Source organism: Melozone crissalis, unplaced genomic scaffold (genome assembly GCF_028551555.1).
Source record: "Melozone crissalis strain CALT ecotype California unplaced genomic scaffold, PUWL_Pcris_2 ptg000479l_1, whole genome shotgun sequence".
Taxonomy (NCBI): domain Eukaryota; kingdom Metazoa; phylum Chordata; class Aves; order Passeriformes; family Passerellidae; genus Melozone; species Melozone crissalis.
Window position 1 is genome coordinate 77,501 of NW_026536193.1, and position 26,344 is coordinate 103,844.

At 70.3% G+C, this 26,344-nt stretch overlaps 6 protein-coding genes across 7 annotated transcripts; 3 read left to right on the top strand and 3 right to left on the bottom strand.

Annotated features, from left to right (window-relative positions):
* Positions 1 to 666: 666 nt before the first annotated feature.
* LOC128950169 (ferritin heavy chain A-like) lies at positions 667 to 2,125 on the bottom strand. The gene is made up of 4 exons (XM_054295045.1): positions 2,007 to 2,125; positions 1,705 to 1,851; positions 1,497 to 1,622; positions 667 to 951 (listed from the first exon to the last, which is right to left on the bottom strand). The coding sequence occupies exons 1-4, from the start codon at positions 2,106 to 2,108 to the stop codon at positions 787 to 789; spliced, it is 540 nt and encodes a 179-aa protein (XP_054151020.1). The 5' UTR covers positions 2,109 to 2,125; the 3' UTR covers positions 667 to 786.
* A 1,959-nt stretch (positions 2,126 to 4,084) lies between these two features.
* BAX (BCL2 associated X, apoptosis regulator) lies at positions 4,085 to 7,882 on the bottom strand. The gene is made up of 6 exons (XM_054295050.1): positions 7,759 to 7,882; positions 7,582 to 7,630; positions 6,158 to 6,319; positions 4,961 to 5,096; positions 4,784 to 4,888; positions 4,085 to 4,436 (listed from the first exon to the last, which is right to left on the bottom strand). Exons 1-6 carry the CDS (start codon positions 7,880 to 7,882, stop codon positions 4,335 to 4,337), a joined length of 678 nt encoding a protein of 225 aa, XP_054151025.1. The 3' UTR covers positions 4,085 to 4,334.
* A 486-nt stretch (positions 7,883 to 8,368) lies between these two features.
* On the top strand, positions 8,369 to 10,140 carry CD37 (CD37 molecule). The gene is made up of 8 exons (XM_054295048.1): positions 8,369 to 8,491; positions 8,622 to 8,694; positions 8,776 to 8,900; positions 9,119 to 9,193; positions 9,291 to 9,395; positions 9,471 to 9,641; positions 9,717 to 9,800; positions 10,063 to 10,140. The coding sequence occupies exons 1-8, from the start codon at positions 8,426 to 8,428 to the stop codon at positions 10,138 to 10,140; spliced, it is 777 nt and encodes a 258-aa protein (XP_054151023.1). The 5' UTR covers positions 8,369 to 8,425.
* A 322-nt stretch (positions 10,141 to 10,462) lies between these two features.
* KASH5 (KASH domain containing 5) lies at positions 10,463 to 12,882 on the top strand. The gene is made up of 13 exons (XM_054295051.1): positions 10,463 to 10,511; positions 10,585 to 10,659; positions 10,739 to 11,053; positions 11,156 to 11,222; positions 11,302 to 11,445; positions 11,525 to 11,642; positions 11,747 to 11,797; positions 11,872 to 11,949; positions 12,029 to 12,085; positions 12,184 to 12,243; positions 12,380 to 12,444; positions 12,523 to 12,574; positions 12,643 to 12,882. The coding sequence occupies exons 1-13, from the start codon at positions 10,463 to 10,465 to the stop codon at positions 12,880 to 12,882; spliced, it is 1,371 nt and encodes a 456-aa protein (XP_054151026.1).
* An 89-nt stretch (positions 12,883 to 12,971) lies between these two features.
* On the bottom strand, positions 12,972 to 22,490 carry LOC128950174 (aldehyde dehydrogenase family 16 member A1-like; the record flags this gene model as incomplete). The annotated part of the gene is given in 23 exon segments (XM_054295052.1): positions 12,972 to 13,022; positions 13,024 to 13,143; positions 13,425 to 13,793; positions 14,169 to 14,312; positions 14,619 to 14,672; positions 14,835 to 14,939; positions 16,032 to 16,154; positions 16,372 to 16,548; positions 16,639 to 16,813; positions 17,059 to 17,136; positions 17,415 to 17,476; positions 17,656 to 17,728; positions 17,827 to 17,963; positions 18,196 to 18,255; positions 18,257 to 18,301; positions 18,584 to 18,778; positions 19,220 to 19,357; positions 19,668 to 19,855; positions 20,394 to 20,471; positions 20,832 to 20,992; positions 21,075 to 21,201; positions 21,723 to 21,825; positions 22,339 to 22,490. Coding segments are annotated over 23 exon segments (2,859 nt in total), but the record flags the coding sequence as incomplete, so codon positions are not given.
* Positions 22,491 to 22,856: 366 nt separating this feature from the next.
* PIH1D1 (PIH1 domain containing 1) lies at positions 22,857 to 25,983 on the top strand. 2 transcript variants are annotated; one of them, XM_054295046.1, is made up of 9 exons: positions 22,857 to 23,040; positions 23,112 to 23,175; positions 23,340 to 23,534; positions 23,618 to 23,679; positions 24,314 to 24,398; positions 24,750 to 24,843; positions 25,096 to 25,234; positions 25,558 to 25,746; positions 25,854 to 25,983. In XM_054295046.1, exons 1-9 carry the CDS (start codon positions 22,957 to 22,959, stop codon positions 25,887 to 25,889), a joined length of 948 nt encoding a protein of 315 aa, XP_054151021.1. In that variant the 5' UTR covers positions 22,857 to 22,956; the 3' UTR covers positions 25,890 to 25,983. The 2 variants fall into 2 exon arrangements, with proteins under 2 accessions (XP_054151021.1, XP_054151022.1); XM_054295047.1 differs by lacking the exon at positions 25,854 to 25,983 and adding an exon at positions 24,946 to 24,956 and having other exon boundaries at positions 25,558 to 25,648.
* Positions 25,984 to 26,344: the final 361 nt, after the last annotated feature.

The following is a 26,344-nucleotide window of genomic DNA, read 5'->3' on the forward strand; positions in this document are numbered from 1 at the left end:
TCAGCCCCCAGTGTCACCCTGCAGCCCCCTCCCCTCCTGCAGGGAGTCACGGGGGGGCGGTGGGGGCAGTGAGGGATGGGGCCGGGGTGGGATGGGCTGGAAGCTCGAGTAGGGGTGAGGGGTGAAGGAGGGGACACGGCAGAAGAGGCCTGAGGGGAGGAGGCAAGGCTTAAGATGGGGCGCTCCATTTCTTCCAGACCAAAGCTGCAGCAAAACAAAACTCTGTTTGCCCTGGCAGTGCCGAACGCCTCCTGCAAACTGACCCCAGGAACCTGAGTTTTGCTTCCCAGGGATAAAAGCCCTAAAACATCCTTATCCAGCGTCGGTGTCCAGGGGTCCTTGGCCCCGAATCACCTTCTGCCTCCTTTATTTGCAGATGGGGCAGGATTTCTCCCCGGCAAAAGCTGCAAGGACCTGTGGCTTTGGCTGGCCTAGCACGGCCAGATCCGTTCTCTAAACCTGTCCCAAGACACTCCAGTCCAAGGCTCTCCTTCTGTGTTCAGGAGCCCCTTCTGGTTTTCCTCAGACCTCCCTAAGGGTCCGAACATGCTCAGCAACACCCCAAACTCCCACAAATTTGTCCCATTCCCGAGGGGGCCGTGCCACCCCCACCCCAGCACCCCAACTCCCCTGTGGGGAGGGAGAAAACGCCAGAGGAGACAGGAGCAGAGGAGGCAGAGACAGACCCTTTATGGGAATCATGCTGGGAGAGCCCAGCAGGCGAAGCCCCCTTGGCTGGGGCGGGGGGTTACGAGGGTCTGGGGGCTCGGGGTTGTCGGGGGCGGCTCAGCTGCGCTCCTCCAGGCTCAGGCGGTCGAACAGGTACTCGCCCAGGCCGCTCGGGGCCCCCCCGCCGTTGCTGAGGCGCCGCAGGTTGGTGGCGTGGTCGCCCAGAGCCTTGATGGCCTTCACCTGCTCGTCCAGGTAGTGTGACTCCAGGAAGTCACAGAGCTGCAGGACAGGACAGGGGTCAGGCAGGGCTGAGGGTCTGGGCGAGGGGAGGGACCCCGGGGCAGCAGGAGATCCCAAAACCTCCCCCGGGAATGGGAGGGTGGGCAGAGCCCCCGCCCCAGGAGGAGCGCATTGCACCTGGGGGGGGGGCCCTTTTTGGGGGATGGGGACCCCCAGGAAATACTCACCGTACGGCCACGGCTGTAACCGTGCCCCTCCACCCCCCCAGGTCACTCTGGGGGGCGCCACAGACACCCCCGACCCCCTGGGGGGGGTCACAGAGACACCCCAACCCCCCCAGGTCATTCTAGGAAGGGTCACAGACACCCCCCAGCCCCACATCAGGGGGTGGAACCGCAGAATCCCCCCCAACCCCCGATCCCCGGGGTGATCCCGTGGGAAAAGGGAGGAACTGGGAGCACTGGGAGCTGGGGGGGGTCGGGGGAGAGTCAGACCCTTGAGGTGGGGGGGGGGGTGGTTCAAACCCTTGAGGAGGAGGGGGGGGGATGATGAAGGCCGAAGCAGGGGGCGGGGGTCTCACTCACGTGGGGGTCTCCCTTCTCGGCAGCCAGGGCGTGCAGCTCCAGCAGCGCCTGATTCACCGACTTCTCCAGCTGCAGCGCCGCCTCCACCGCCTCCAGCGCCGAGCCCCAGGTGTCCCGCTCCGGCTTCTGCGGGGCACCGCCGTCACCTGGAGGCGCCCAGGTGCGGCAGGTGCCCCCCTCGATCCCCCAGACACATAGACACACGCACCTTGATGTCCTGCAGCAGGATGCGGCCGCCACGGTTGCTCTGGAAGCGCAGCAGCCCCTCGGCGTGCTCCCGCTCCTCCCGCGACTGCTCCAGGAAGTACCGCGACAGTCGCGACAGGGCCACGTCGTCCCTATCGAAGTAGAAGCCCTAGGGGGGGGAGGAGACGTCAGCGGGAGCCCCCCAGGACCCCTCCCCACCCTGCAAATTCCTGGGATCCCGCCCTGCCAGCAGCGGGGCGGGGCGGGATTTTGGGGCGCACCACGGGGGTCCCCCAAGGCCCGGGGGTCCCGAGCCCCCCCTACCATGGACAGGTAGACGTAGGAGGCGTAGAGCTCCATGTTGGCCATGCGGTTGATGGCGGCCTCGCAGTCGCGGTGGTAATTCTGGCGGACCTGGGACTCCATGGCGGCGCGGACGGACGGACGGAGCGGCTCGGGAGCGGCGGGACGGATGGACGGACGGAGGGAGCCGCGAGCAGCCGGTTCCGTTCAAGCACTGTTGAAGCGAGAACGCGGCTGTGGCCGCTCAACGTCCGCCAGGGGGGTTTTATGGCCCTTCCCCGCCGCGGAGGCGGAGAGAAGGGGGCGCGCCCCCCGCCCCCGGGAGGACCCGCGTGGCCTTGGCCCTTGTCCCCGTTTGTCACACGGCCCCGCAGTCAGCATGACTGGGCAGGATTTGGGGGGGTCGGGGGGGGTTCCACCCCACCTTTGTGCGCCCCCCATGAGCGGGGAGACCAGGAGAGGGGGGACTGGGCGAGGTCGGGGGGCACAGGGGGGCTGGTGAGGAGCTGGGGGGCACAGGGGGGGCTGGTGAGGAGCGGGGGGGGGGGGGCTGGGGGCGGTTTTGGGGTGTCCTGGGGTGCCGGTTGCCCGTTAATCGGAGTGGGGGGACTGGGGCAGAGCCGCAGGTCACCGGCGGGTCGGGGGGCACAGGGGGGGCTGGGGAGGATTTGGGGGGCTGGGGGCGGTTTTGGGGTGTCCCGGCGGGTCCGGGGTGCCGGGTGACTCCCGTTAACCGGAGTTTAGCGGGCTGTAGGGTGCGGAAGGAGCTGACTCAGCGCCGGGACCATGAAAGAGGAACCTGGCAGCGCTGACTGCGCGTTTCCGCCGCCCCGGGACTGGGGCGGACTGGGAGCAGCCCCATCCCCATCCCCCCCCCGAGGTCCAGGGGGGCTCGGCTCGGCCCCAAGGCCAAGGGGGGAGCAGCGGCCCCACACGCCCGGGGGGGACCACCCCCCAAAGCCAACCCCCAAAGCCCCCCGAAGCCACCCCTACACCCGGGGGGGACCACCCCCAAAATGCCCCGAACTCACCCCAAAATCCTTTCGGCCCCCCGAGACCCAAAGGCGGCGCTGCAGCAGGGGCGCGGCCCCGTGGGGAAGGGTCCAGATGTGGGACCCCCACCCCAAAACCCCAAATCCCCCACCCCCAGGGCCGCTCAGTGAACCCTGGGACCCCCCCGCACCACACACGGACCCCAAATGGCCCTGGGGGGAAGGGGGGGTGAAGGACCCCTCCCCACCCCTCCCCCATCCGGCAGGACCCCCAACCCCCGAGATGCTGTTGGACAAAAGGGGGACAGGCCCCTGAGCCCCCCCACCCAAAACGGCCCCGCATCCGCCCCCCCCCCCCGAGCCACGTGGGAAAAGCGAAAGTGAAAGCGGCGCTGCCCCCCCCCCCGCCCCCCGAATGTCCTGTCCTCCCCCTCCCCATCCGCACCCCGAGACCCCCGAAGGTTTTTTGGTGGGAGGGACCCACCCAGGAAGCTCGGCGTTCGCCTTTTTTTTTTTAATTTCCATGGAAATTCCCGAGATACAAAAACCAAGGTACAAAAAAAGAGAAGAAAAATCCATGACGGAGAAAGGTGGTATTGGGGGGGGAGGGTGGGGGGCAAAAAGGCGGGGCCCCCCATTTTGGGGAGGGGCGGTTCCCTGTGACGTCACCGCCGAGAGCACCGGGGGGGGGGGGGGGCACGGGGGGACCTCCAAAAACCGGGAGGGGGGGAGGGGGTGCAAACGGGGGTGCGGCCCCCCCCACCCTGAGAGCCCCCGCCCCGGGAGGGGGGTATTGCACCTGGGGGGGCCCTTTTGGGGGGCGGGGACCCCCAATAAATACTCACCCTGCAGCCATGGCTGTAACCCAACCCACCCCCCCCCCACCCCCCCAGGTCATTCTGGGGGGGTCACAGAGACAGCCCCACACCCTGGCGGGGGTCACAGAGACACCCCGACCCCCCCAGGTCATTCTGGGGAGGTCACAGAGACACCCCGACCCCCCCAGGTTATTCTGGGGGGGTCACAGACACCCCAACCCCCCCCCCCCAGCCACCCCCACATCGGGGGTGGAACCGCAGGATCCCCCCCCTCCCCCCACTCGAAGCACCACAAACGCAGGGCAGGGCTGGGGGGGTCTCCACCCCCCAAACCCCCAAATTCCAGCTGTGGCCTCTGGGGGGGTCTGGGGGAATGCAGGGGAGGGTCCCCCCAGCTCGCCCACCGCCCCACGATCCAGGTAAGCGAGTGGTGTCGGTTAAAAAGCCCCCGGGCCCGGGGTCAGCACCATCCCTGCCGGCAGGGCCAGTCCGGGGGTCCCAGGAGGGGGCACAGACCGTGGCCCCCCCCCCCCCAGAGTCTAGGACATCTTCCAGATGGTCAGCGAGGCCGTGAGCACGCCTGCGGCGAAGATGGTGATGGTCTGCCAGGTGGGGGTCCCGAAGTGGGACAGGAGCCCTTCCTGGGGGGGGACACGGGGGGTGAGGTCAGCACCCCGAGCTGGGGGTCCCAAACCTCCCCCAGAACCCCCAGAACAAGCAGCCCACGGCAGCTGGGAAAGGGGGGACAGAGGGAGGATTTGGGGTAGATTTGGTGTAATTTGGGGGTAAATTTAGGGCAAATTTGGGGTAAAAGGGAACATTGGGGAAGGGAGATTCCCCAACAGGGGTTCAGCCCCCCAAGGAATGGGGGGTTTGGGATGTTAGGGAAGGGTCAGGGGCACAGACGCCCAAGGAATGGGGCATTTGGGGTACAAGGGAGGGGGTGTTAGGGGTCAGCCCCCCGAGGAATGGGGGTCTGGGGTCTCACCCATCCGCCCTGGGCCTGGATCCAGGCCAGCACATGCTCCTGCAGGTACTCCATGGTCCAGCGCAGGATGGTCTGCACCAGCTCCGGGACCTTGGTGCACAGAGCCTGCCGGGGAGGGGAGGGGGCTCAGAGGGGCTCAGGGGGCCCCGGGGAGGCCTTGGGGGGCTCCACACCCACCTTGAGCACCAGCTTGCAGGCAAAGTAGAAGAGGGCGACCACGCGGCCCCAGTTGAAGGTGCCGTCGGCGAACATCTCCCGGGCCACGCGGAAGAAAAGCTTCTTGGGGGCGTCACAGCCCACCTGCTCGATCATCCTGGGCACGGCACGGCACGGTACGGCGGGCAGGCAGGGGGCAACAGGGGCCGGGAGTAAATTGTGGTGAGCTCATTCTGGGAGGGTCACAGAGACACCCCAAAAGCCCCTGGGGGGATCATAGAGACACCCCAAAACCCCCAGGTCATTCTGGGGGGGCCACAGAGACACCCCAATCCCCCTGGGGGGATCAGAGACACTCCGACCTCTCTGGGAGGGTCACAGAGACACCCCAATCCCCCTGAGGGGGTCACAGAGATACCCCAAAACCCCCAGGTCATTCTGGGGGGGTCACAGAGACACCCCAATCCCCCTGGGGGGGTCACAGAGACACCCCAAAACCCCCAGGTCATTCTGGGGGGGTCACAGAGACACCCCAATCCCCCTGGGGGGGTCACAGAGACACCCCAAAACCCCCAGGTCATTCTGGGGGGGTCACAGAGACACCCCGACCTCCCTGGGGGGATCACAGAGACACCCCAAAACCCCCTGGGGGGGTCACAGAGACACCCCAAAACCCCCAGGTCATTCTGGGGGGGTCACAGAGACACCCCGACCTCCCTGGGGGGATCACAGAGACACCCCAAAACCCCCTGGGGGGGTCACAGAGACACCCCAAAACCCCCAGGTCATTCTGGGGGGGTCACAGAGACACCCCAATCCCCCTGGGGGGGTCACAGAGACACCCCAAAACCCCCAGGTCATTCTGGGGGGGTCACAGAGACACCCCGACCTCCCTGGGGGGATCACAGAGACACCCCAAAACCCCCTGGGGGGGTCACAGAGACACCCCAATCCCCCTGGGGGGGTCACAGAGACAGCCCTACCCCCTCAGGTTATTCTGGGAGGTCACAGAGACACTCCAACCCCTCTGGGGGGGTCACACAGAAACCCCAACCCCCCCCAGCCACTCCCACATTGGGGGTGGCACAGCAGGATCCCCCCCCCCCCCACTCGAAGCACCACAAACCAAGGGCAGGGCAGGGCTGGGGGGCAGGGCTGGGGGGGTCCCCAACCCCCAGATCCCCCCCAGCTGCGCCCCGGGAGCGGCAGCGCGCCCACCTCTGCAGCTCCATGTTGCTGTCCAGCTCGTCGCCGATGCGGCGCAGGCACTCGCTGAGGCGCTTGGTGTCGGGGCTGCTGGGCTGGGGCTGGCCCAGCTCGGCCTCGCTCAGCGCCACGGCCTGGGGGTCCCCGCAGCGTTGCACGCGGTCCCGCACGAACCTGGGAGCCCGGTGCTCTGGGTGACCCCCGGATATGGGGAGCCCCCGGTGCTCTGGGTGACCCCCGGATATGAGGAGCCCCCGGTGCTCTCTGTGACCCCCTGGTGCTCTGGGTGACCCCTGGATCCGGGGAGCGCCCAGTGCTCTGGGTGACCCCCCCCCCCCCCCGGTGTTCTGGGTGACCCCCGGATCTGGGGAGGCCCCCCGGTGTTGTGGGACCCCCTGGGTCCTGGGTGACCCCCCCCCGGTGCTCAGGGTGACCCCAGCCCTCTGTCCCACCTTTCCCCCAGGGTCACACCTGGAGCACAGCTCACCCCCATGTCCAGGGCACTCTCAAGACCCTCTGATGTCCCCCAAGCCCCCCTGGGATCCTCTCGTGTCCCCCTAATTCCCCCCTCACTCCCTGTGTCCCCACAGCTCAGCATGCTCTCAAGCCCCCCCAGCTTTGAGTTGCCCCCGCACTCTGTGTCCCCCCAGAATCCCCACAAGTGCCCCACAAAGTTCCCTCCCAGTCCCCCCTGTGATCCCCCCCATTCCCCTCCCAGTCCCAAGGTCCCCCCAGTGTCCCCAGAGTCCCGTCCCAAGTCCCCCTCCCTCCCTGTGTCCCCAAAGTCCCCCCGCAATGCCCGTGTCGCCCCAGTCCCCTCCCAGTCCTGACTCACCCCGTGTCCTCCCGGTGTCCCCAAAGTCCCCCCGCAATGCCCGTGTCGCCCCAGTCCCCTCCCAGTCCTGACTCACCCCGTGTCCTCCCGGTGTCCCCAAAGTCCCCCCTCAATGCCCGTGTCGCCCCAGTCCCCTCCCAGTCCTGACTCACCCCGTGTCCTCCCGGTGTCCCCAAAGTCCCCCCGCAATGCCCGTGTCGCCCCAGTCCCCTCCCAGTCCTGACTCACCCCGTGTCCTCCCGGTGTCCCCAAAGTCCCCTCCCAGTCCCAATTCCTCCCCATACCCCTGTGCCCCCAAGTCCCCCCTTTGTCCCCCAAATCTCCTCCCAGTCCGAAGTCCTTCCTGTGTCCCTCCTTGTCCCCCCTCACCCTGTGTCCCCCCAGTCCCCTCCCGGTCCCAAGTCCTTCCTGTGTCCCACAAGTTCCCCCCTTGTCCCTCCCAGTCCCCTCCCGGTCCCAAGTCCCCCCCAGTGTCCCCAAAGTTCCCCCGTGTCCCCCCCAGTCCCCTCCCGGTCCCAAGTCCCCAAGTCCCCACCCGTGTCCCCAAGCCGCCCCTTGTCCCCCCCGGCCCCGCCCGTTCTCCCGCCGCTCCCCTACTCACGCCCGCAGCAGGATCGCCCCGGTCTGCATGATCTGGTCCGAGGAGGCCCCTGCGGACAGCAGGGCGCTCACCGGGCAGCACCGGCCGCCCACCGACCCGGGCCGCCGCCGCCGCCGCCACCGCCCCGGGCCGCACAGGCCGCGCCCCGCCGCCGGTCCCGCCGCTCCCCCCACTCACCGCCGCCCCCTGGTGGCGGGGCGGGCTCGCCGCCGCCGGCCCCGGCTCCGGGATCGGCCCCGGGATCGCTGCCGCCTCCGCCGCCGCCGCCGCCCCGCTGGGCCGAGGCCGCCGCCGCCGCCATCGCGCCCGGAACACGTGGGCCCCGCCGCCGTCACGTGACACCGGCGGGGGCGGGGCGCCGGCTCACGTGAGCGGTGCGGCGATCGGTACATGGGCGGGGCTGATGTGAGGCCACGTCCCCGCCCGCAGAGGCCCCGCCCTTTGGGCCGTCGCTCATTGCTCGGTCCCGCCCCCCGTATAGGCCCCCCCCTTTTGCCCGTCACTCATTGTCCGGTCCCGCCCCCTCCCGGTTTCGGCCCCGCCCCCGCAGCCCCCCGGGACCCCCGGGATCACCGCCCGGTCCCGGGCGTCACACCGGAGGTTACGGCCCCGCCCCCGGGGGTCACACCTGGGGTCACACCGGAGGTCACACCGGGGTCACGGCCCCCGCCGTCCGTGGGGGTCCCGGGGCGACGCCCCCGCGGCGCTTCCGCCGTCCCCGGCGCTTCCCGCGGGTCCCGAGGCGGCGGCGCCGGGCGGGGCGGGAGGGGAACCGGGGCCCGGGGACGGTTCGGGCTCGGCGTGGGCTCGGGGTCCGTGCGGGTGCGACCCCCGAAGCGCAGCCATGAGCCCCAAGAGCTGCCTGGGCTGCACCAAGTGCTTCCTCTTCCTCCTCAACCTCTTCTTCTTCGTTAGTGGGGCTGGGGGGGGGACTTGGGGGGCTGGGGGGAGATGGGGGGACCTGAGGGGACCCGGGGGGGCCTCCCAGTGCTGGGGGGGCTCTGGGGGTCCCCCGTGTCCTGACCTGCGCTCCCCCCCAGTTCCTGGGCATCCTCCTCCTCGCCTTCAGCTTCTGGGTCCTGTTCGACCGGCAGAGCTTCGCCGCCGTGCTGGGTAAGGCGCCCCCAAATCGGGGGGCACCCCGAGAGCTGCGGCATCCCCAGAGGGTCCCTGACCCCCCCTCGGTGTCCCCAGGGTCGCCGCTGCTCAGCCTGAGGCTCTGCTCCTACGGCTTCTCGGGGGTCGGCATGGCCACCATGCTCCTGGGCTTCCTGGGCTGCCTGGGGGCCCTCAAGGAGGTCAAGGCCATGCTGGGGCTGGTGAGTCGGGGGGCTCGGGGGGGCCCGGGGGGGTTCGGGGAACCGGGAAGGGTGCGGGGCGGCTGTGCTGCAACTTCCTGGGGTGACCGCAGGGACACGTGGTGCCACCACATCCTGCACCGACCGGGGACAGCGGCGGAGAGGGGGGGACCCTGTGGGGTGGGGAGGGTCTGGGGGGCAGGTCCGGTTGACCCCCACCCCCCCGTATGTCCCCAAAGTACTTCGGGCTGCTGCTGCTGCTCCTCGCTGCCCAGATCACCGTGGCCATCATCGTCTACACGCAGCGCGCCGCTGTGAGTGCAGGGGCCCCGTCCCAGCTGGGGGGGACCCCTAGGGTCGGGGGGGACCCCGGGGCTCCGGGGGCGAGGCTGTGCTGACCCCTGTCCCCAGCTGGCTGCCAAGGTGGCCACCTACGCCGAGGAGCTGATCCGGAGCTACCCAGCCCAGGGACCACCTGGGGACCCCCACGAGAGCTGGGACGCTGTCCAGCAGCAGGTGAGACCCCCTCCCACAAAAGGAGCCCAGGACCACCCTACGGCCACCCCACTGACCCTCTGCCCCCCTCCCCAGCTCGGCTGCTGTGGCTGGAAGGGACCCCAGGACTGGGAGCAGCACGATGGGGACGGGGACAGAGCCATCGCCTGCTCCTGCCTCAGGGCACCCAACAGCACCCACGGGAGCCCGGAGGTGCTGCCCCACGGCCGCTGCCCCACGGCCGCCCCCCAGGACACCTTCCCCACGGTGAGGCACGGGGCAGTCGGGGGGTCCTGGAGCTCCGTGGGGGGCTCCAAGTTGACCCCCCAGCTGTCACCCCAGGGCTGCAAGGAGAGAGTCCAGAGCTGGCTGGCCGGAAACCTGGTCACCATCGTGGGGGCTTGCGTCGGCATCGGCCTGGGGGAGGTAGGGGGGATGCCCTGGGGCTGGGGGTGCTCGGAGGGCTGGGGGGGGGATGCCCTGGAGCGGGGGGCTGAGCTGGGGGACGGGGGGTGCTCGGAAGGCTGTGGGCCCATAGGTGCGGTGGGCTGAGGGGGCCAGGGAGGGTTCAGGGGAGGGTCCTAGGGGATTCAGGGTGGCCAGAAGGGTCAGAGGGGGTTCAGGGTGGCCGGGAGGGGTGTCAGGGGTCCGAGGGTTGGGGGGGGCTGATCCTGCTCTCTGCTCCCAGCTCTCCCTGCTGATGCTGTCGATGTTCCTGCTCCGGAACCTGGACTCTCGCTACGAGAAGATGCTGCGGGGGCTCTGAGGGGGCCGGGGTGGTGCGGGGGGGAAGCACGGAGGGCTTTGTGCTTCAATAAAAGCTGTTGGGAAGCAGCGGAACCGGGACGGGACCGGGAGCGCGCGGAGCAGCAGGGCCACGCCCCTTCCCTCTGACCACGCCTTTTCTGTCTGCCCCGCCCCTTTCTCTCTGAGCGGGAAGGGCTCGCGCCAGGCCCCGCCCCTCTCCTCGCCGTGAGGCGATTCCCGGCCCCCCCCCCCCCCCCCCCAACGGCTCCCCCTCAACCCCTCAGCGGCGCTCCCGGGACCCCCCGGGACCCCCGACACCGCCCCGGAGCACCCCGAACACCATGGCTGCAGAGGTTCCCTGCGCCCCGGGCGCCGTCATCCCCCTGCCAGGTGCGGGCACCATGGGGGAGCGGGGTGGGTGGCGAGGCGCCGGGCCCCTCCATAACGCGTGTCCCCCCCTCAGCCTCTGCCGAGAGCGGTTGCTCGGACGAGTTCGCCCTGGACTGCACCTTCGCTGCCTGCGACCCCGAGCGTACAGGTAGCCGCAGCCCCTGGGGCCGAGGTGGCTGCCCCCAGGCTGAGGTGGTGGTCCCTGAGCCCTCGGTCCACCCGCACAGGGCTGGTGCAGCCGCAACGGGTGGTGGAGTACGTGGCGGCCATGACCGGGCACAGCGGGCACGACGGGCGGCTGCGGGCGCTGCAGCAGGCCCTGGACCCCGCGGCAGCGGGCACGGCGCTGGACTGGAGCCGGTTCCGCAGCGCCATGGGCGCCTGGATCGCAGCGTGCCGGCAGGACGGGTCAGTGCCCAGAGATAGATGGGCCCAGGGCCCTGTGCCAGCCGGACCGGTCAGTGGTGCTGACCCACGGCTCCGTCTGTGCAGGGCCGAGGAGCAGGACATGGCCACTGGTGACGCTGGAGCAGTGCCAGCAGGTGGGCATTGGCACAGGAAAAGGGAGTCGGGGTGGCCCCGATGGGGACACAATTCCAGCCCGATGGGGACACAAACCCAGCCCACTGCGTCCCGTCCCACAGAGGACGAAGGACGCGCATCCCCAGCAGCCGCCCAGCTCCAGGGTGACAACACGGACACCACCAGCCCGTAAGTGCCCGCTGTGGGGACACCCCGCCATCCCTGGCCGTGCTCCCAGGAGCACCCCAGGACCTGTGGGACTCCCCAGCAGCGCCGAGGCCGCGGGGCTGCGGAGCCGTGCCCGGCAGCTGGCGGCCCAGAACACCAAACTGCAGCGGGACGCCGAGCTGGCCGAGGAGCTCAACGCGCGCCTGGCCGAGGAGATTGCGCAGCTCCAGGCGCAGCTGCGAAGGTGCTCCCGAGGGGCTCCCGAGGGGCCGGGGGCTGGGACTGCGTCCTGGCAAGGCTGAAGCGCCGTTTGCCCCTGGCAGCAGCCGGCAGGCGCTGGAGCAGGCCAGGGTGGCCGTGGAGGAGCTGGACGACATGAGGGCCGTGGTGAAGCGGCTGGAGGAGGAGAACACCGAGCTGCGGCGGCAGGCACGGCACGTGGTGAGAGGCTGAGCGGAGGTGCCCCGTGGTGCCACGCTGTCACACGGTGTCCCCTCACGGCCGGTGTCCCCTCACGGCCCTGCCCTCCCTCCCTCCCTCCCCAGGAGAAGGAGCAGCGCAGCCTGTGCTCACGGGCCGAGGGCCTGCAGGAGGAGGTCAGCCTGGCACTGGGGGCTGCCCCAGCGGGGCAGTGCCACAGGGAACCCCAGCCCTATTTCACCCTTGGCAGAACCAGCGGCTCCTCGCCGAGGGCCAGGGACTGCGGGAGCAGCTGCAGGCGCAGGCGGCTCGGGTGGCCAGCCTGGAGGTGAGCACAGTGGCCATGGAGCTGGGGGCTGCGTTGGACAGTGACAGTGCTGAGTCCCTGTCCCCATCCCTCTGCCCAGGCCCAGCTCTGCCGTGGCACTGCCCTGCTCTCTGCCCGGGACACTGCCCTTGCCCAGGTGAGCGCTGCTCAGTGACACTGCCGCCGCCTAAGCTGTCACCAGGGCCACCCCCGGCCCTGTCCCCCGGCCCCTCACTTCCAGGCCCTGTCCCACAGGCAGGGCAGAGGGCGCAGGAGCTGACAGCAGCACTGGAGGAGTACGAGCGGATGGTGCAGGTACAGGACAGCTGCCCTCGGTGTGGGCCCAGACAGCGGCCACAGAGCCCCTGGGTGGGCACAGCAGAGCCCCTGGGTGGGCACAGCAGAGCCCCAGGGCCAAGGACCCAAGGTGACACCCCCTTCTCCCCCGCAGGAATTGCGCCTGGAGACGACGCGGCTGCGGCAGCAGCTGGGCCAGATGCGGGACGCCTGGGCCATGTAGGGGGGGACACGTGGGCAGGGGACGTCCTCGGGAACCTTCACCTCGGCGTCCTCACCCTCTTCTTCCCCCCACAGGCGCCCGTGGTCCCCACGCAGCCAACTGGAGCTCCAGGCCACGGCGAGCCCGGTAAGGGTGGGCTCAGGGGGACCCTGCAGGGCCACCCCAGCACTGAGTGACCCCAAGGCTCTGCCCAGGACACAGGGGACAAGCAGGAGGAGGAGGACGAGGAGGACGCAGGGACAGCAGGAGGAGGCCTGGAGGGCAGCCCCGAGGAGGTGGCCAAGGCGGTGGCGCCCCAGGTGCCGCTGTCACCGTGGACGCTGCTGCTGTCACCGTGGGCTCTGGTGCTGCTGGCGCTGCTGGCCCTGCTCCACCTCTTGCCCCGCCAGTGGCCCCAGCCCCAGCTGCGCCACCGGAGCCCCCCGCCCCTGTGAGACTCCCAGTAAAGGCCGTTTGGGCAGCGCGTGTCCATCCCAGTCTGTACTGGCTCTCCCAAACCCTGTCCCAGTCCTCCCAGTGCACTCACGCAGGGCCAGAGCGGGGTGTCTGCATCAGCTTTATGAGCACTGCGCGGGGCCAGGCCGGGCCCCTCCCTGGGTCCCTCCGCGGCTCTGCAGATCCCGGTGTGGCCCCCAGGGGCCTCCAGCAGGGAGCTGGGGGGTCCCCGACTCTCACCAGTGGCACAGGGTGAGGGCCTGACGGTCCTCAGGGCATTCCCAGTGATCCCAGTATGCAGGAGCCCTCCCAGTACCGTGTCTGTCCCCAGGTACCACTCGGCCACTCAGGTCCCATCCTGCTCCAGTCTCGGGGGTCCCTGTGAGGGCTGGGGGGCGCTGAGGGGAATGAGCTCCCAGTGCTCCCCAGTGCTCCCAGTGTCCCCAGGACAGCCAGCACCCGCCGTGTCCCCAACACACACAGCGCCCCCCGTGCCCTCGCCGCCCTCTGCAGTGCCCCCAGTGCCCCCCGGTGTCCCCACCTGGGCACAGGGTCTCCTGCACAGTGCCCAGAGCACCGCCAGCAGGCCCAGGGCCCCCCCAAGTCCCCCCAGCAGCAGCAGCCCGTGTCCGGCGGGGCTGGGGGGGCCCTGCTTGGCCCCCAGGGTCCCCTCGTGCCGCTCAGCAGGTCTGCTCAGCGCCGGGCCTGGGGGGAGACAGGGGTCAGCAGCCGCCCTGGGGGGGGGTATGGGGGTCTCCCGGGGGTCCCGGGGGGTACCTGGGCGGCAGCGCAAGCGGGCGCAGCCGGGGAAGTGGGGGGGTCTCCCTTGCAGCCCCCCCAGGTGCTGCGCCAGGGTCTCCAGCAGCTGCGACACGTTCACCCTCTCCAGCCGGACACAGCCCTGGGGGTCCTGGGGAGATGGCACAGGAGCTCGCCCGGGGGACCCCAGACCCCTTCTGAACCCCCTTGGAAATGCCAGAAATGCCCCAGAGCTCCTGCACCCCCTCCGAGACCTCCAGAGTAGCCCTGGACACATCAGGGAACCCCCAGAGCCCCCAAGACCCCCAGAGTAGCCCTGGACACATCAGGGAACTCCTAAGAGCCCCCCAAGACCCCCAGAGTAGCCCTGGACACATCAGGGAACCCCCAGACCCCTGTGGGAACCCCAGAGCCCCTCAGACCCCAGACTCACCTTGGTCTCCCCTGGACCACCCAGAGCCCCCCAGTTCCCCCCCTCCAGGACCCCCAGCCCCCTGTGACCCCCCCCCCGGGGACCCCCACCCACCTGGATGTGACACTCAGCCACGAAGTGCAGCTGGGCGAGGAGGGTCCTGAGCAGGGGGGCCAAGTCCCTGCCCGCCACCCCCAGCATCCGCCGCAGAGCCAGCGCCCCAAAGTGAAGCCCCCAGAGATCAGAGCAGGCGCTGTCCTGGGGGGCCAGGGCAGGTTGGGATGTTGGGGGTCAGGGGTCTCGGGGGGGAGCAGGAACAGGGAGGGATTTGGGGGGTCAGGGGTCTCGGGGGGGGGGGGGGGCAGGAACAGGGAGGGATTTGGGGGGTCAGGGGTCTCGGGGGGGGGGGGGCAGGAACAGGGAGGGATTTGGGGGGTCAGGGGTCTCGGGGGGGGGGCCAGGAACAGGGAGGGATTTGGGGGGTCAGGGGTCCCGGGGGGGGCAGGAACAGGGAGGGGGGATTTGGGGGTGGGGGGCACACGTGGGATTGGGGGTCTCACTCACCGGCTCCAGGTTGCTGGGCATCGCCACGGGGTAGTCGAGGAGCAGCCAGGGGCTCTGTGGGAGGGGTGAGGGGGTCCCCAAAAACAGCCCGGAGGGCTGAGGGGGCGCTCAGGGGGTCCCCAGCGACCCTTTGGGGGTGAAGGGGCGCAGTCAGGGGGTTTTCGGGACCCTTCCCTGGGAATGAGGGAGTTTGTGGGGGTCCCGTGGGGGTCTCACCAGGTTGTTCAGGTGGGCGCTGAAGGTGCTGCTGATGGGGTTAAAGCCGAAGGAGCAGCAGCTGCCGAGGGCGGGCAGGGCCAGGAGCAGCAGGATTGGCGGCACCTGCGGGGGCGGCACCGGGGGGCTCTCAGGGGGTCCCGGAGGGGCACATTACCCGGGGGGGGGGGGTCGAGGGTTCCCCACTTACCAGAGCAGAGCAAGGGGGGGACACGTCCATGGCGGTGCCGAGCTGTGGACGGCGCACGGGGACGCGCGAGCGCTCCCGGAGCCCCCCCGGGACCCCCCAGGACCCCCTCGGGACCCCCCGGGACCCCCTCGGGCCGCCGCGGAGCCGCCGCCGAAAGCGAAAGCGGGAGCGGGCCGGGAGGGGGCCCAGGAAACCCGAGAGGGCAGCGGGACACGCCGAGCCGCCCCCTCGCACCCACCCCGCGGGGCCCCAAGGGCCCCCTCCTCACCCCGGGACCCCCGCCCCAACCCCGCGGGGGCTCCGGCGCTCGGGACCCCCGCCCGGCCCCGCTGAGCTTTGGGTGCGGCTGCCCCGAGCGAGGGAGGGGGGCCGGGGCGTCCGGGCACGTGCAGGGGCGGGGCACCCCCAAAAACATCCCCCCCAAAATTCCCCCCCCCCCCCCCAAATTGTCCTCCCCAAAATTTCCCACCCCACTGCAGCCCGAGACCCCCGCGGTCCCCCCCAAACACAGACACGACAGCGGCTGCGGCTCGGAGCGCTTTATTGGGGAGGGGGTCCCGAGGGGCGGGGCTGGACGGGCACAGCGCGAGGTCCGAACTCCCCGCAGATTTGGGGGGGGTGGGGGGGGGTCTCAGGGGGCGCCCCCCGGCAGCCAAAGGCAGCGGGGGCGGGTGCAGCGCAGCTCCAGCTCCCGCTCCGTGCTGGGGGGGGGGTCCTGCCCCGGGACCCCCAGGAGCCCCGCCGGGACCCCCCAAACGCGGGGGACGCTCGCGGCAGAGGCCCAGGCACAGTCCTGGGGGGTGACGGGACATGAGAGGCGACAGCCGGGGACAGCCGGGGGTGCCCCCCCACCCCAAAGCCCCCCACAGCAGCCGTCCCACGGCTCGGAACCCCCAAAACGTCACAGCCCAGTGCCCATCCCCCTTCCCCCGCGTGCCCTCCGCTGTCCCCTCCCCCGTGTCCCCACATTGCCCCCCCCAAATGTCCCGCACCGCCCCCGCACTCACCGCGTCCCCCCCGCACAGCCACAGCCCGTCCGGGCGCTGCCGCGCCAGGCGAGATCCGCAGCTCCGGGAAGCGCCGGGAAGCACCGACAGGGCCCCCCCCGGCAGCCCCGCGGCCACCAGAGCCTGGGGACACAGGGGAAGGGGCGGCGTCACCGGGGGGGGGGTCCGGGCGATGGAAGGGGACGGGGGGTCCCGGAGGGGTTCGGGAGGGAACGCGATGGGCACAGGAGGCACAGGGGAGGTCCGGGGGGGACACAGGGGAGCTCCCGGAGGTCGCAGGGGGCACATGGGGGTCACCCGGGGGTCAGGGGGGCATCACGGGGGGGTCTCGGTTCCGCACCTTCCGCAGCCGCTGTGCGGCACCGGCGCCGCCAGGGGGCGCCACCACCACGACCGCGTTCCCGAGCGCCAGCGCCGGGAGGAGGAGCTCCAGCGCCAGGAGGCGGGGCCAGCCCCAGGCCACGCCCAGCACTCCGAGAGGCCGCCTCGTCAGCAGGGCCCGCCCCCCGGGCAGCTCCTGCAGCGGGATTGGCCACGCCCGGTCAGAGGCCACGCCCACTCACCGAACAGACGCGCCCCTTTCTCCACCCCCTTTGGCCACGCCCACCTGCACGGCCCCGCCCGCGCGCTCCGCTCGCTCCGCCCAGCGCAGCAGCGCCCCCCGCAGGCTCCCGCCGCTGTCGCCGCCGTCGCCGTCCTCGGGGGTCCCGGGACCCCCCGGCAGCGCCGCCGCCGCCCCCCGCAGCACCCGGGCCCGCGCCGGCCCCGGCAGCCGCCCCCACCTGAGGGGAACGAGGGTGTCGGGCACCAAGCCCCCCTCCCCGAGGGGTCCCGAGGTCGGGGACACCCCTGAGGGGGTCGGGGACATCCCGGGGGGGTTTGGGGACACCCCCGGAGGGGTTGGGGACACCTCTGGGGGGGTCGGGGACACCCCTGGGGGGGTTGGGGACACTCCGGCGGGGTTGGGGACACCCCTGGAGGGGATGCGGACACCCCCGGGGGTCACCCCACCCACCCCTGCACTCACCCCGGGGCGGCCCCGCGGGCGGCGGCCACGGCCTGGGCCAGCTCGGGATCGCCGGGGTCATCCAGGGTCACCGGGGGGCTGTGGGGGGGACAAAGGACACAGGGGTCAAAGGGCATGGCCATGGGAAGGGCATCGGGGGCACGGGGACCCCCACGAGAGGAACAATCAGGGGGGTCCTGAGGGGCACACGGGACCCTCTGGGGGGGCAGGATAGGGGCTGGGACCACCCCGGGTGGGGGGAAGAAGGGGATCCTGGGGTGCTAAACTGGGGTCCCAGACTTGGAGTTCTTGTCCTGGGACCCCCCAAGTTTGGGGTCTCCGTCCTGGGGAGGGGTCCCTGTCCCATCAGGGGGTACCTGAGCGGCTCCTCCGCCTTGGGGGGCTGTTCCCAGGGGGGGCACCCGAACTCTCGCAGCACCTGGAGGGAGCGTGGGGCGGGCAGAGCCCATCTGCAACGGCACAGGACCCCCAACCCCCACCCTGGGGACCCCCAAAACCCACCCCACCCCCCCAGGACACCTCCACGTCCCTCCAGCTTCTCCAAGACCCCCCAGACCCCCCCGGACCCCCCCCAGAGACCCCCTTGGCTCCCCCCACCTCATGCAGGTCGCAGCCCCCGAAGGGCTGGGGCAGCTCCAGGGAGTTGAGGGACACCAGGCCCTGGGGCAGCCTGCGGAGGGGTCAGCGCTCAGCGGTCACTCCTGGCCTGGCCTGGGGCTCAGGGGGCGCCGGTCACTCCCGCCCTCGGGGTCAGGGCGTGGCGGTCACCTGTCCGCCGTGTCCAAGGCCACGGTGATGTCCTGGGCCCAGAGGGCGGCGGCGGTGGCGTGGGGCAGCGCCGAGGCCACGGCCACGGCCTCGGAGGGGCTGCGCACGGGCAGCAGCACCAGCACCGGCCCCGGGACCTGGGGGGGACAGGGGGTGCTCAGAGGGTCCCCAAGGGCACCCCCGACCCCTCAGGGGCACCCAGGGACACCCCCAACATCCCCCAGGGGCACCCAGGAGCAGTCAGGGGTACTCCCAAGCCCCCCCAGGGGCACCCCCAACACCTCCCGGGGGTGCCCAGGGGCGCTCAGAGGGTCCCCAAGGCACCCCCGACACCCTCAGGCGCACCCCCCGACCCCCCCGGGCACCCACCGGCTCCCGCAGGCAGCGCGAGGTCGGGGCCACCCCCGAGATCAGCGTGGGGGGGTAGAAACGCCGCCCCCCCCCCCGGCAGCGTCGGCAGAGGAGCCTGGAACACCTGGGAGCAAAAATAGGGGGGGTGGGGGTCCCAATGAGGTGGGGGGGGGACACTCAGAGTGACACCTGGGGCAGCCCCGAAGGGACCCCACAATGTCCAGGAATCCCCAAACCCCCCCCCACCCCAAAAACCTCCAAATTTCCCCCAGAAAACACCCCAAACTCCCCTCCCCTGCCCACCCCAATGTCCAGGAACCCTCAAGCCCCCCCCCCCAAACCCCACACCCGGCGTCCCCCTCCTCACCCCGTGTCCCCCCGTGTCCCCCCGTGTCCCCCGGGTCACCTGCGCGCCCTCCTCCCGCGCCTCCCGCAGCAGCTCCTCGGGCGGGGCCGTCCCGGGGGGCAGCGGCCCCACCTCGGTCCGGGGGTCCGTGGGGTCCCCCAGGCGCAGCCCCCCGAGCCGGGCCCGGAGCCGCCGCTCCAGCGCCGGGACCACCGAGTCCTGGGCCAGCAGCACACAGCCCCCCGAGGCGGGCAGCTGGGGACACAAGGGGACAGCAGGGACATCATCAGGGACAGCAGAGACATCAGCAGAGACAGACAGGACAACAGGAACGTCATCAGGGACAGGCCAGGGAAACGCACACAGCGGCCCCGAAACAAACCCAAACGCCTCCCAAAAATCCCCCCACAAAAACCTCCCAAAAATCCCCCACAAAAACCCTGAAACAAACCCAACCTTCTCCTGAAAAACTGTCCCAAACCCACAAAAAAACCCAAAAAACCAACCCTGAAACCTCCCCGAAAGGCTCACCGAAAAAACCTTCAGAAACCAGCAAACCCCCGCAATCCCCCCCCCCAAAAAACCCCAAAAAATCCCCAAAATCCTCCAAAACCTCCCCAAAAAGCCCCCCCTACCCAAGAACCCTGAAAAAAACCCAAAATTCCCCCCAAAACCCCCCCGAGCCCCCAGCCCCACCGTGGCCACAGCGGCGGCACTGGCGCTGTCCAGGTCGGCCGAGTCCAGCACGATGACAACGAGCCGGCCCCCCCGGGGACCCCCCTCCAGGCGCGGCCCCCGCAGCGGGGACCCCCAGAGGCGGCACCGGAGATCGGCCTGGGGAGGGGGACAAAGACACGGGAACACGGTGTGGGGACAGGGACAGGGACAGGGACATGGGGACCCCCAGAGGCGGCACCGGAGATCGGCCTGGGGAGGGGGACAAAGACACGGGAACACGGTGTGGGGACAGGGACAGGGACAGGGACATGGGGACCCCCAGAGGCGGCACCGGAGATCGGCCTGGGGAGGGGGACAAAGACACGGGGACAGGGACAGAGTGTGGGTACAGGGACCTCACTTTGGGGGGGTGGTCCCGTTGTTGTCCCCTCCCCCTGGGCGTGGCCCCTGGGCGTGGCCCCCGTACCTGCTCGGTTCCCAACCAGGTGACCGCTGCGATCCCGGGGTGGTCGCGCAGGGCCCGGGGCAGGGCCGGGGGTCCCGCCAGGACGTTGAGGACCCCCGGGGGCAGCGCCGCCCCCTCCCCGCCCAGCTCCGCCAGCAGCAGCAGCGGCGGCGCCGCCGCCGGGGGGGCCACGAGCACCGCCGTGTTCCCTAGGGGCACCAGGGCGGGTGGGGGGACCCCAAAAGGGGCTGGGACACCCCCAGGGACACCCCGAAACCCCCAAAAGGGGCTGGGACACCCCTGGGACCCCCCCATAGACACCCCAGAACCCTGGGACCCCAAAAGGGACTGGGACACCCCAACAGGGGCACCCCAAAACCCCCAAAAGGGGCTGGGACACCCCTGGGACCCCCCCTGGGGCTGGGACACCCCCCATAACCTCCCCAAAACCCTGGGACCTCAAAAGGGGCTGGGACACCCCAAAAGGGGCACCCCCCTAGGGCTGGGACCCCCCCAGGGCTGGGCCCCCCAGGGTTAGGACCCCAAAAAGGGACACTGGGACACCCCAAAACTGCCGGGACTCCCCGCGGGGACACCCCAGAAACCGTGGGATCCCAAAAGGGCCACCCTCCCAAGGACAGCCCAGAACAGCCGTCCCCATTTGTCCCCAGGGTCCCCATTTGTCCCTGTTTGTCCCCAGTGTCCCCACCTGTCCCTGTTTATCCCCAGTGTCCCCCCTGCACTCACCCATGGCCAGGAGTGGCCCCAATTTCCAGAGCAGCTCCGGCAGCGAGCAGGGACCGGCCAGGACCAGGGCCACCACCCCTGAGGGGACAGGGCCACCATGGGGACACCCAGGGGACACCCAGGGGACAGTGACACCATGGGGACAGCGAGCAGGGACCGGCCAGGACCAGGGCCACCACCCCTGGGGGGACACCGCAGGGACAAGGCACAGCCAGAGAGGATGAGGGAACAATGTGGGACAATGGCACTCACCCGAGGGCTCAAGGGACACCTTGGGGACCCTTTAGTGACACTTTGGGACAACGGCACTCATCCAAGGGCCCAGGGGACACCTTGGGGACACTCTGGGGCCCTTTGGTGACAGTGGCACTCACCCAGGGGACACCTTGGGACACCTTGGGGACACCTTGGGGACCCTTTGGGGACAGTGGCACTCACCCAGGGGGCGCCACCGCCCCTCGGGGGGCTCCAGCGCCCGCAGCGGCCGCAGCCCCGGCTCCAGCTCGGCCCCGAGCGTCCGGCACAGGGGGCGCCCCCCGGCCAGGGCCAGCAGCGCCCCCAGGGCCGCCCCGGGGTCACCCTCGAGCGTGGCAGCCAGCCTGGGGGGACACGGGGGTCACGGGTCACACAGGGGTCACACAGGGGTCACACAGGGGTCACCCGGGGTCAGGGGTCACTCACCTGGCCAGGTGCTGCGCCCGCCGGGGCCCCCCCAGCCCCGCCCAGGCCTCGGCCGCTGCTGCTGCCGCTGCCACGGCCACGGCCACGTCCGAGCGGTCCCCAGAGGGCACCGCGGCCACCACGCGGCCTGGGGACACAGGATGGACACTGACCGCTGGACACTGACCACTGACCCCAAACACCAACCCTGACCACTGACCACTGACCCCGAGCTGTCCCCAGAGGGCACCGCGGCCACCGTCCGGCCTGGGGACACAGGATGGACACTGACCACAGGACACTGACCACTGACCTCAACCAACCCCGAACTGTCCCCAGAGGGCACTGCAGTCAATGTCCGGCCTGGGGACACAACAGGGGATGGACACTGACCACTGGACATTGACCACTGACTGCTGACCCCAAACCCCAACCCTGAGCCCACCCCCATGACCCTGCCCCAATCCCTGACCCTGGTCTGCCCCAGTGACCCCAAACCTGGGACCTTGACCCTTGACCCCAATCCCTGTCCCTGTCCCTCAGTGTCCCCTATCCCTGTCCCTGTCCCTCAATGTCCCCTGTGTGTCCCCAATCCTGGTCCCTGTCCCTCAGTGTCCCCTGTGTGTCCCCTCAGCGTCCCTTGTGTGTCCCTAGTCCCTGTCCCCGTACCCGTGGTGGCCTCGCGGCACTCGAGGCTCTCCCTCCCCTCGGGTCTCATCCAGGTCCCGTTCACGAAGTGTCCGAGGCTGCGCCCGTGGGACTCCAGCCATGCCTGGGGGACAGGGGGGACACAATGGGACCCCTCCCCAGGACCCCCCCCCAGGACAGCCCGAGACCCCTCTGGGACCCCCCGAGATCCCCCGGGACCCCCCAGCCCCGGCCCGGCCCTCCACACACCCCCAGACGACCTTGGGCCCACGGGGGGACTTTGACCCCGACGCACCCACGGCACCCCGGGCTCCCCCCGGGACCGGGACCCCCCCAGCACCCCCAAGACCCCTGAGACCCCCCCAGGACCCCACCAGAACTCCCCCATCCTCACGGGACCCCCCAAACCCACCCCAATTCCCCCCCCGGTGCCTCCCCCAGCCCCATTATTTCCCTCGGGACCCCCCCAGACCCCTCCCGAGTCTTGAGGAGGCTCCCAAGAGGCCCCCGAGACCGCCCCGGACTCTGAGGGAACCCCCAGGACCCCCCGAGCCCCCCCAGGACCCCCAGAACCCCCCCGGAGCCCCCTCACAGCCCCCCCCAGGACCCCCAGGGGAACCCCCAGGGCCGCCCTCACCTCGCCCGGGTTGGGCCCGCCGGGGATCGGCCCCTCCTCCATGGTGGCGAAGATTTCGGGGACCGGGGGAGCCCCGAGGGCCGCCAGAGCCGCCATCACCGCCGAGCAACCACCGAGACGGGCGGGGCGGGCCAGAGCGGCCCGGGAAACCACCGAGACGGGCGGGACAGGCCAGAGCGGCCCCGGAATCACCGAGATTCGCCGGAACTGGCCAGAGCGGCACCGGAACCACCAAATTTCACCGGAAGTGGCCAGAGCGGCACCGGAACCACCGAGATTTACCGGAAGTGGCCAGAGCGGCACCGGAACCATTGAGATTTACCGGAAATGGCTAGAGCGGCACCGGAACCACTGAGATTCACCGGAAGTGGCCAGAGCGGCACCGGAACCACCGAGATTCACCGGAAGTGGCCAGAGCAGCACCGGAACCACCGAGACTGGGCCGACGTTGCCAGAGCTGCCTCGGTAACCATGGGGACGGGTCCGCGCCGGAAGCGGAAGTGGCGGGAGGTGCAGGCGCGGTGAGGGCGGCCCGGGGGGGTCCGGAGCGGTTTCGGGGCTCCTGGGGGGTCTCGGGCGGTTCCCGGGGGGTCCCGGAGCTCTCGCTTCCCTCAGGCCATGGCGGACCCGTCGCTGCTCTCGGCCGAGCTGGAGGCGGACGAGGAGGAGGAGGCGGCGGCGCTGCGGCGGCTGCTGCTGCAGGTGGGGCCCGGGGCCGGGGCCGGTTCCGCTCCCGGTGCCGGTGCCGGTTCTGACCCTCCCGGTTCCCGCAGGTGGCCCCGGACCCTGAGGAGGCGCCGAGCGCCGGCCCCGCCCGGGCCGTGACCCCGCAGCCGGGTACGGGGGCTCGGGTGGATTTTAGGGGCTCGCGTGGGTTTTGGGGGGGCTCTCTTGGATTCCCCTCCCCTCAGGTCTGTGTGTCAAGGCCCGCGAGGCGGGCGGGGGTCCCAAGGTGCATTTTGGGGGGGTTTTGGGGGTCTCTATTGTATTTTCCCCCCCAGGTTTCTGTGTGAAGACGCGCGAGGCGGGCGGGGGTCCCAAGGTGTTCCTCAACGTTTGCCACTCGCCCGAGGTGCCGCCCCCGCCGCCCGTGCCCCCCCCGGGGCTGCAGCAGCTCCTGCGGGACCCCCCCGGCCCCGGCGGCTCCTTCCGCATCCCCATGAGCCTGGGGGAGCCGCACGCCGAGCTGGACCGAGGTCAGGGACCCCTCCCCAAAATACCCCCCCGCCCCAGAGACCCCTCCCCACAATACGCCCCCAACCCTGCTGTGACCCCGCAGGGGGAAGGGGCTGCACGGCCTACGACGTCGTGGTGAACTCGGGGTTCTTCAGGACGCTCAAGGTGGGGCTGGGGGCGTCAAATGGGGTCTGGGGGGGTTAAATGGGGTCTTGGGGCTCCTGGGGGTGAACTTGGGGTTTTTCAGGACGCTCAAGGTGGGGCTGGGGGCTTCTGGGGGACTTAAATGGGGTCTGGGGGGGTTAAATGGGGTCTGGGGGGGTTAAATGGGGTCTGGGGGCTTCTGGGGGTGAACTCGAGGTTCTTCAGCACACTCAAGGTGGGGCTGGGGACATTAAATGGGGTCTGGGGGTGTTAAAGAGGGTCTGGGGGCTCCTGGGGGGTTAAATGGGGTCTGGGGGTGAACTCGGGGTTCTTCAGGATCCTGCAGGGGGGGCTGGGGGGAGAAATTGGGGTCTGGGGGCTTCTGGTGGGGTCTGGGTGGTGGTCATGGGGTTCTCCAGGTGGGTCAAGGTGGGTAATTGGGTCTGGGGTCTCTTTGGTGAGGGCTCATGGTGTGAATTGGGTCTGGGGTCTCTTTGGTGAGGGCTCATGGTGTGAATTGGGTCTGGGGTCTCTTTGGTGAGGGCTCAGGGTGTGAATTGGGTCTGGGGTCTCCCTGTGGAGGGTCAGGATGTGAATTGGGTCTGGGGTCTCCCTGGGGAAGGCTCGTGGTGTGAATTGGGTCTGGGGTCTCCAGGCCGACCCCCTGTACCTGGAGTTCTTCCTGACCGTGGCCCTGGAGGGGCTCTCGGACAAGTACGGGGTGGAGCTGGAGCTCACCGGTGAGTCTGGGGGCTCCGGGGGGCAGACCCCTCCCCAAATTGACCCTGACCCCCCAGGACCCCTCCCTAAATTGCCCCAGGCTGGCACGTGCTGCGGAACCGGCGCTGCCCGGGACCCCCGGGACCCCTCCCCACAATAACCCGGGACCCCTCCCCACAATAACCCCGGGACCCCTCCCCACAATAACCCGGGACCCCTCCCCACAATAACCCCGGACCCCTCCCCACAATAACCCTGGGACCCCTCCCCACAATAACCCGGGACCCCTCCCCACAATAACCCCAGACCTCTCCCCACAATAACCCCGGACCCCTCCCCACAATAACCGCGGACCCCTCCCCAATTGCCAGGCTGGCGCGTGCTGCGGAACCGGCGCTGCCTCGGCTCCATCGCGGCCCAGAACATCCGGGCGCGACCCCAGCCCCGCATCCAGGAGCTGCCGGGGTGAGCAGGACCCCTCCCCAAATTAACCAAAATACCCTGGGACCCTTGGGACCCCTCCCCAAATACCCCACAGCCTGGCCCCAGCCCCAGCCCCGCATCCAGGAGCTGCCGGGGTGAGCGGGACCCCTTCCCAAAATACCCCTGACACCCCCGGGACCCCTCCCCAAATTAAACCTCATCATCCTGGGACCCTTGGGACTCCTCCCCAAACACACCCAGGGCCCCCCAGCCTGACCCCAGCCCCACATCCAGGAGCTGCTGGGGTGACGGGAACCCCTGGGACCCCTCCCCAAAAGCCGCGGAGACCCCCGGGCCCCCCCCGTTCGTGGTCGTGGCCTCGCCCTCGGCTCAGGAGCCGCGGGAGCTGCAGGCGAGGGTGCACCTGGGACAGGTGGGGAGCGGGAACGGGGGCTGGTGGGGGGACTGGGGGGACTGGGGGGGAATTGGGGATAATGGGGATACTGGGGGGACTGGGGGGGGAACTGGGGATACTGGGGGGGAACTGGGGATATTGGGGATGCTGAGGATATTGTGGGGGACTGGGACAGATCTAGGGTCAACTGGGAGGAACCGGGTATTGTGGGGGTACTGGGAGGGGACTGGGGGGCACTGGGAGGGACTGGGGGGCACTGGGGGCTGTGCTGGGAGGGGTCTCCACCCTCCTTGGGGGGGTCGGGGCCGCAGTGGGCGTGCCCTGACGTTGGCCCCGCCCAGGAGGGGGCGGGCTCTCTGTGGCTGGGGCTGAGCGAGGAGCGGCTGCTGCTGCTGCGCCCGGCGCCGCCGCCGGGGGGCGCTCCCGGGGCCCCTCCGGGCCGCCAGGGGGCGCTGCTGGAGCTGGGGCTGCCGCTGCGCATGCGTGCCGACCCCGCGCGGGGCCGCGCGCGTTTCCACCGCCGCTCCAAGGTAACCATGGCAACGGCGGGGGAGGGACACGCCCCCTCCCACCTGGGGCACGCCCCCTTCCCACCGGGGGCACGCCTCCCGCTGACCTGTGGCCACACCCCCCGCAGGTTCTCACGGTGACGATGCCGCTGCTGCGGGCATGAGGGACCCCCGAAAAACCCCCAGGAGACCCCCAAAAAACCCACCCGGGACCCCCCGAAAAACCCACCCGGGACTCCCCAAGAAACCCACCCGGGACCCCCCGAAAAACCCACCCGGGACCCCCCAAGAAACCCACCCGGGACCCCCCGAAAAACCCACCCGGGACCCCCCAAGAAACCCACCCGGGACCCCCCGAAAAACCCACCCGGGACCCCCCGAAAACCCACCCGGACCCCCCCAAAATCCCACCTGGGACCCCCCCCGGACCCCCCAGTACCCCAGACCTCTTTGGGGCCGTTTTCAGGATGCTCCTGAGCCCCCCCAGCCACTCAGGGACCCCCCAGGATTGTCCAGGACCCCCTCCCGACCCCTCAGCCCCCTCCCCTTCCCCTTTTTTGGTACAAACCCCCCAAATAAAATAAAATAAAAGCCAAACCGTTGTCCCGTTCTGATTGGG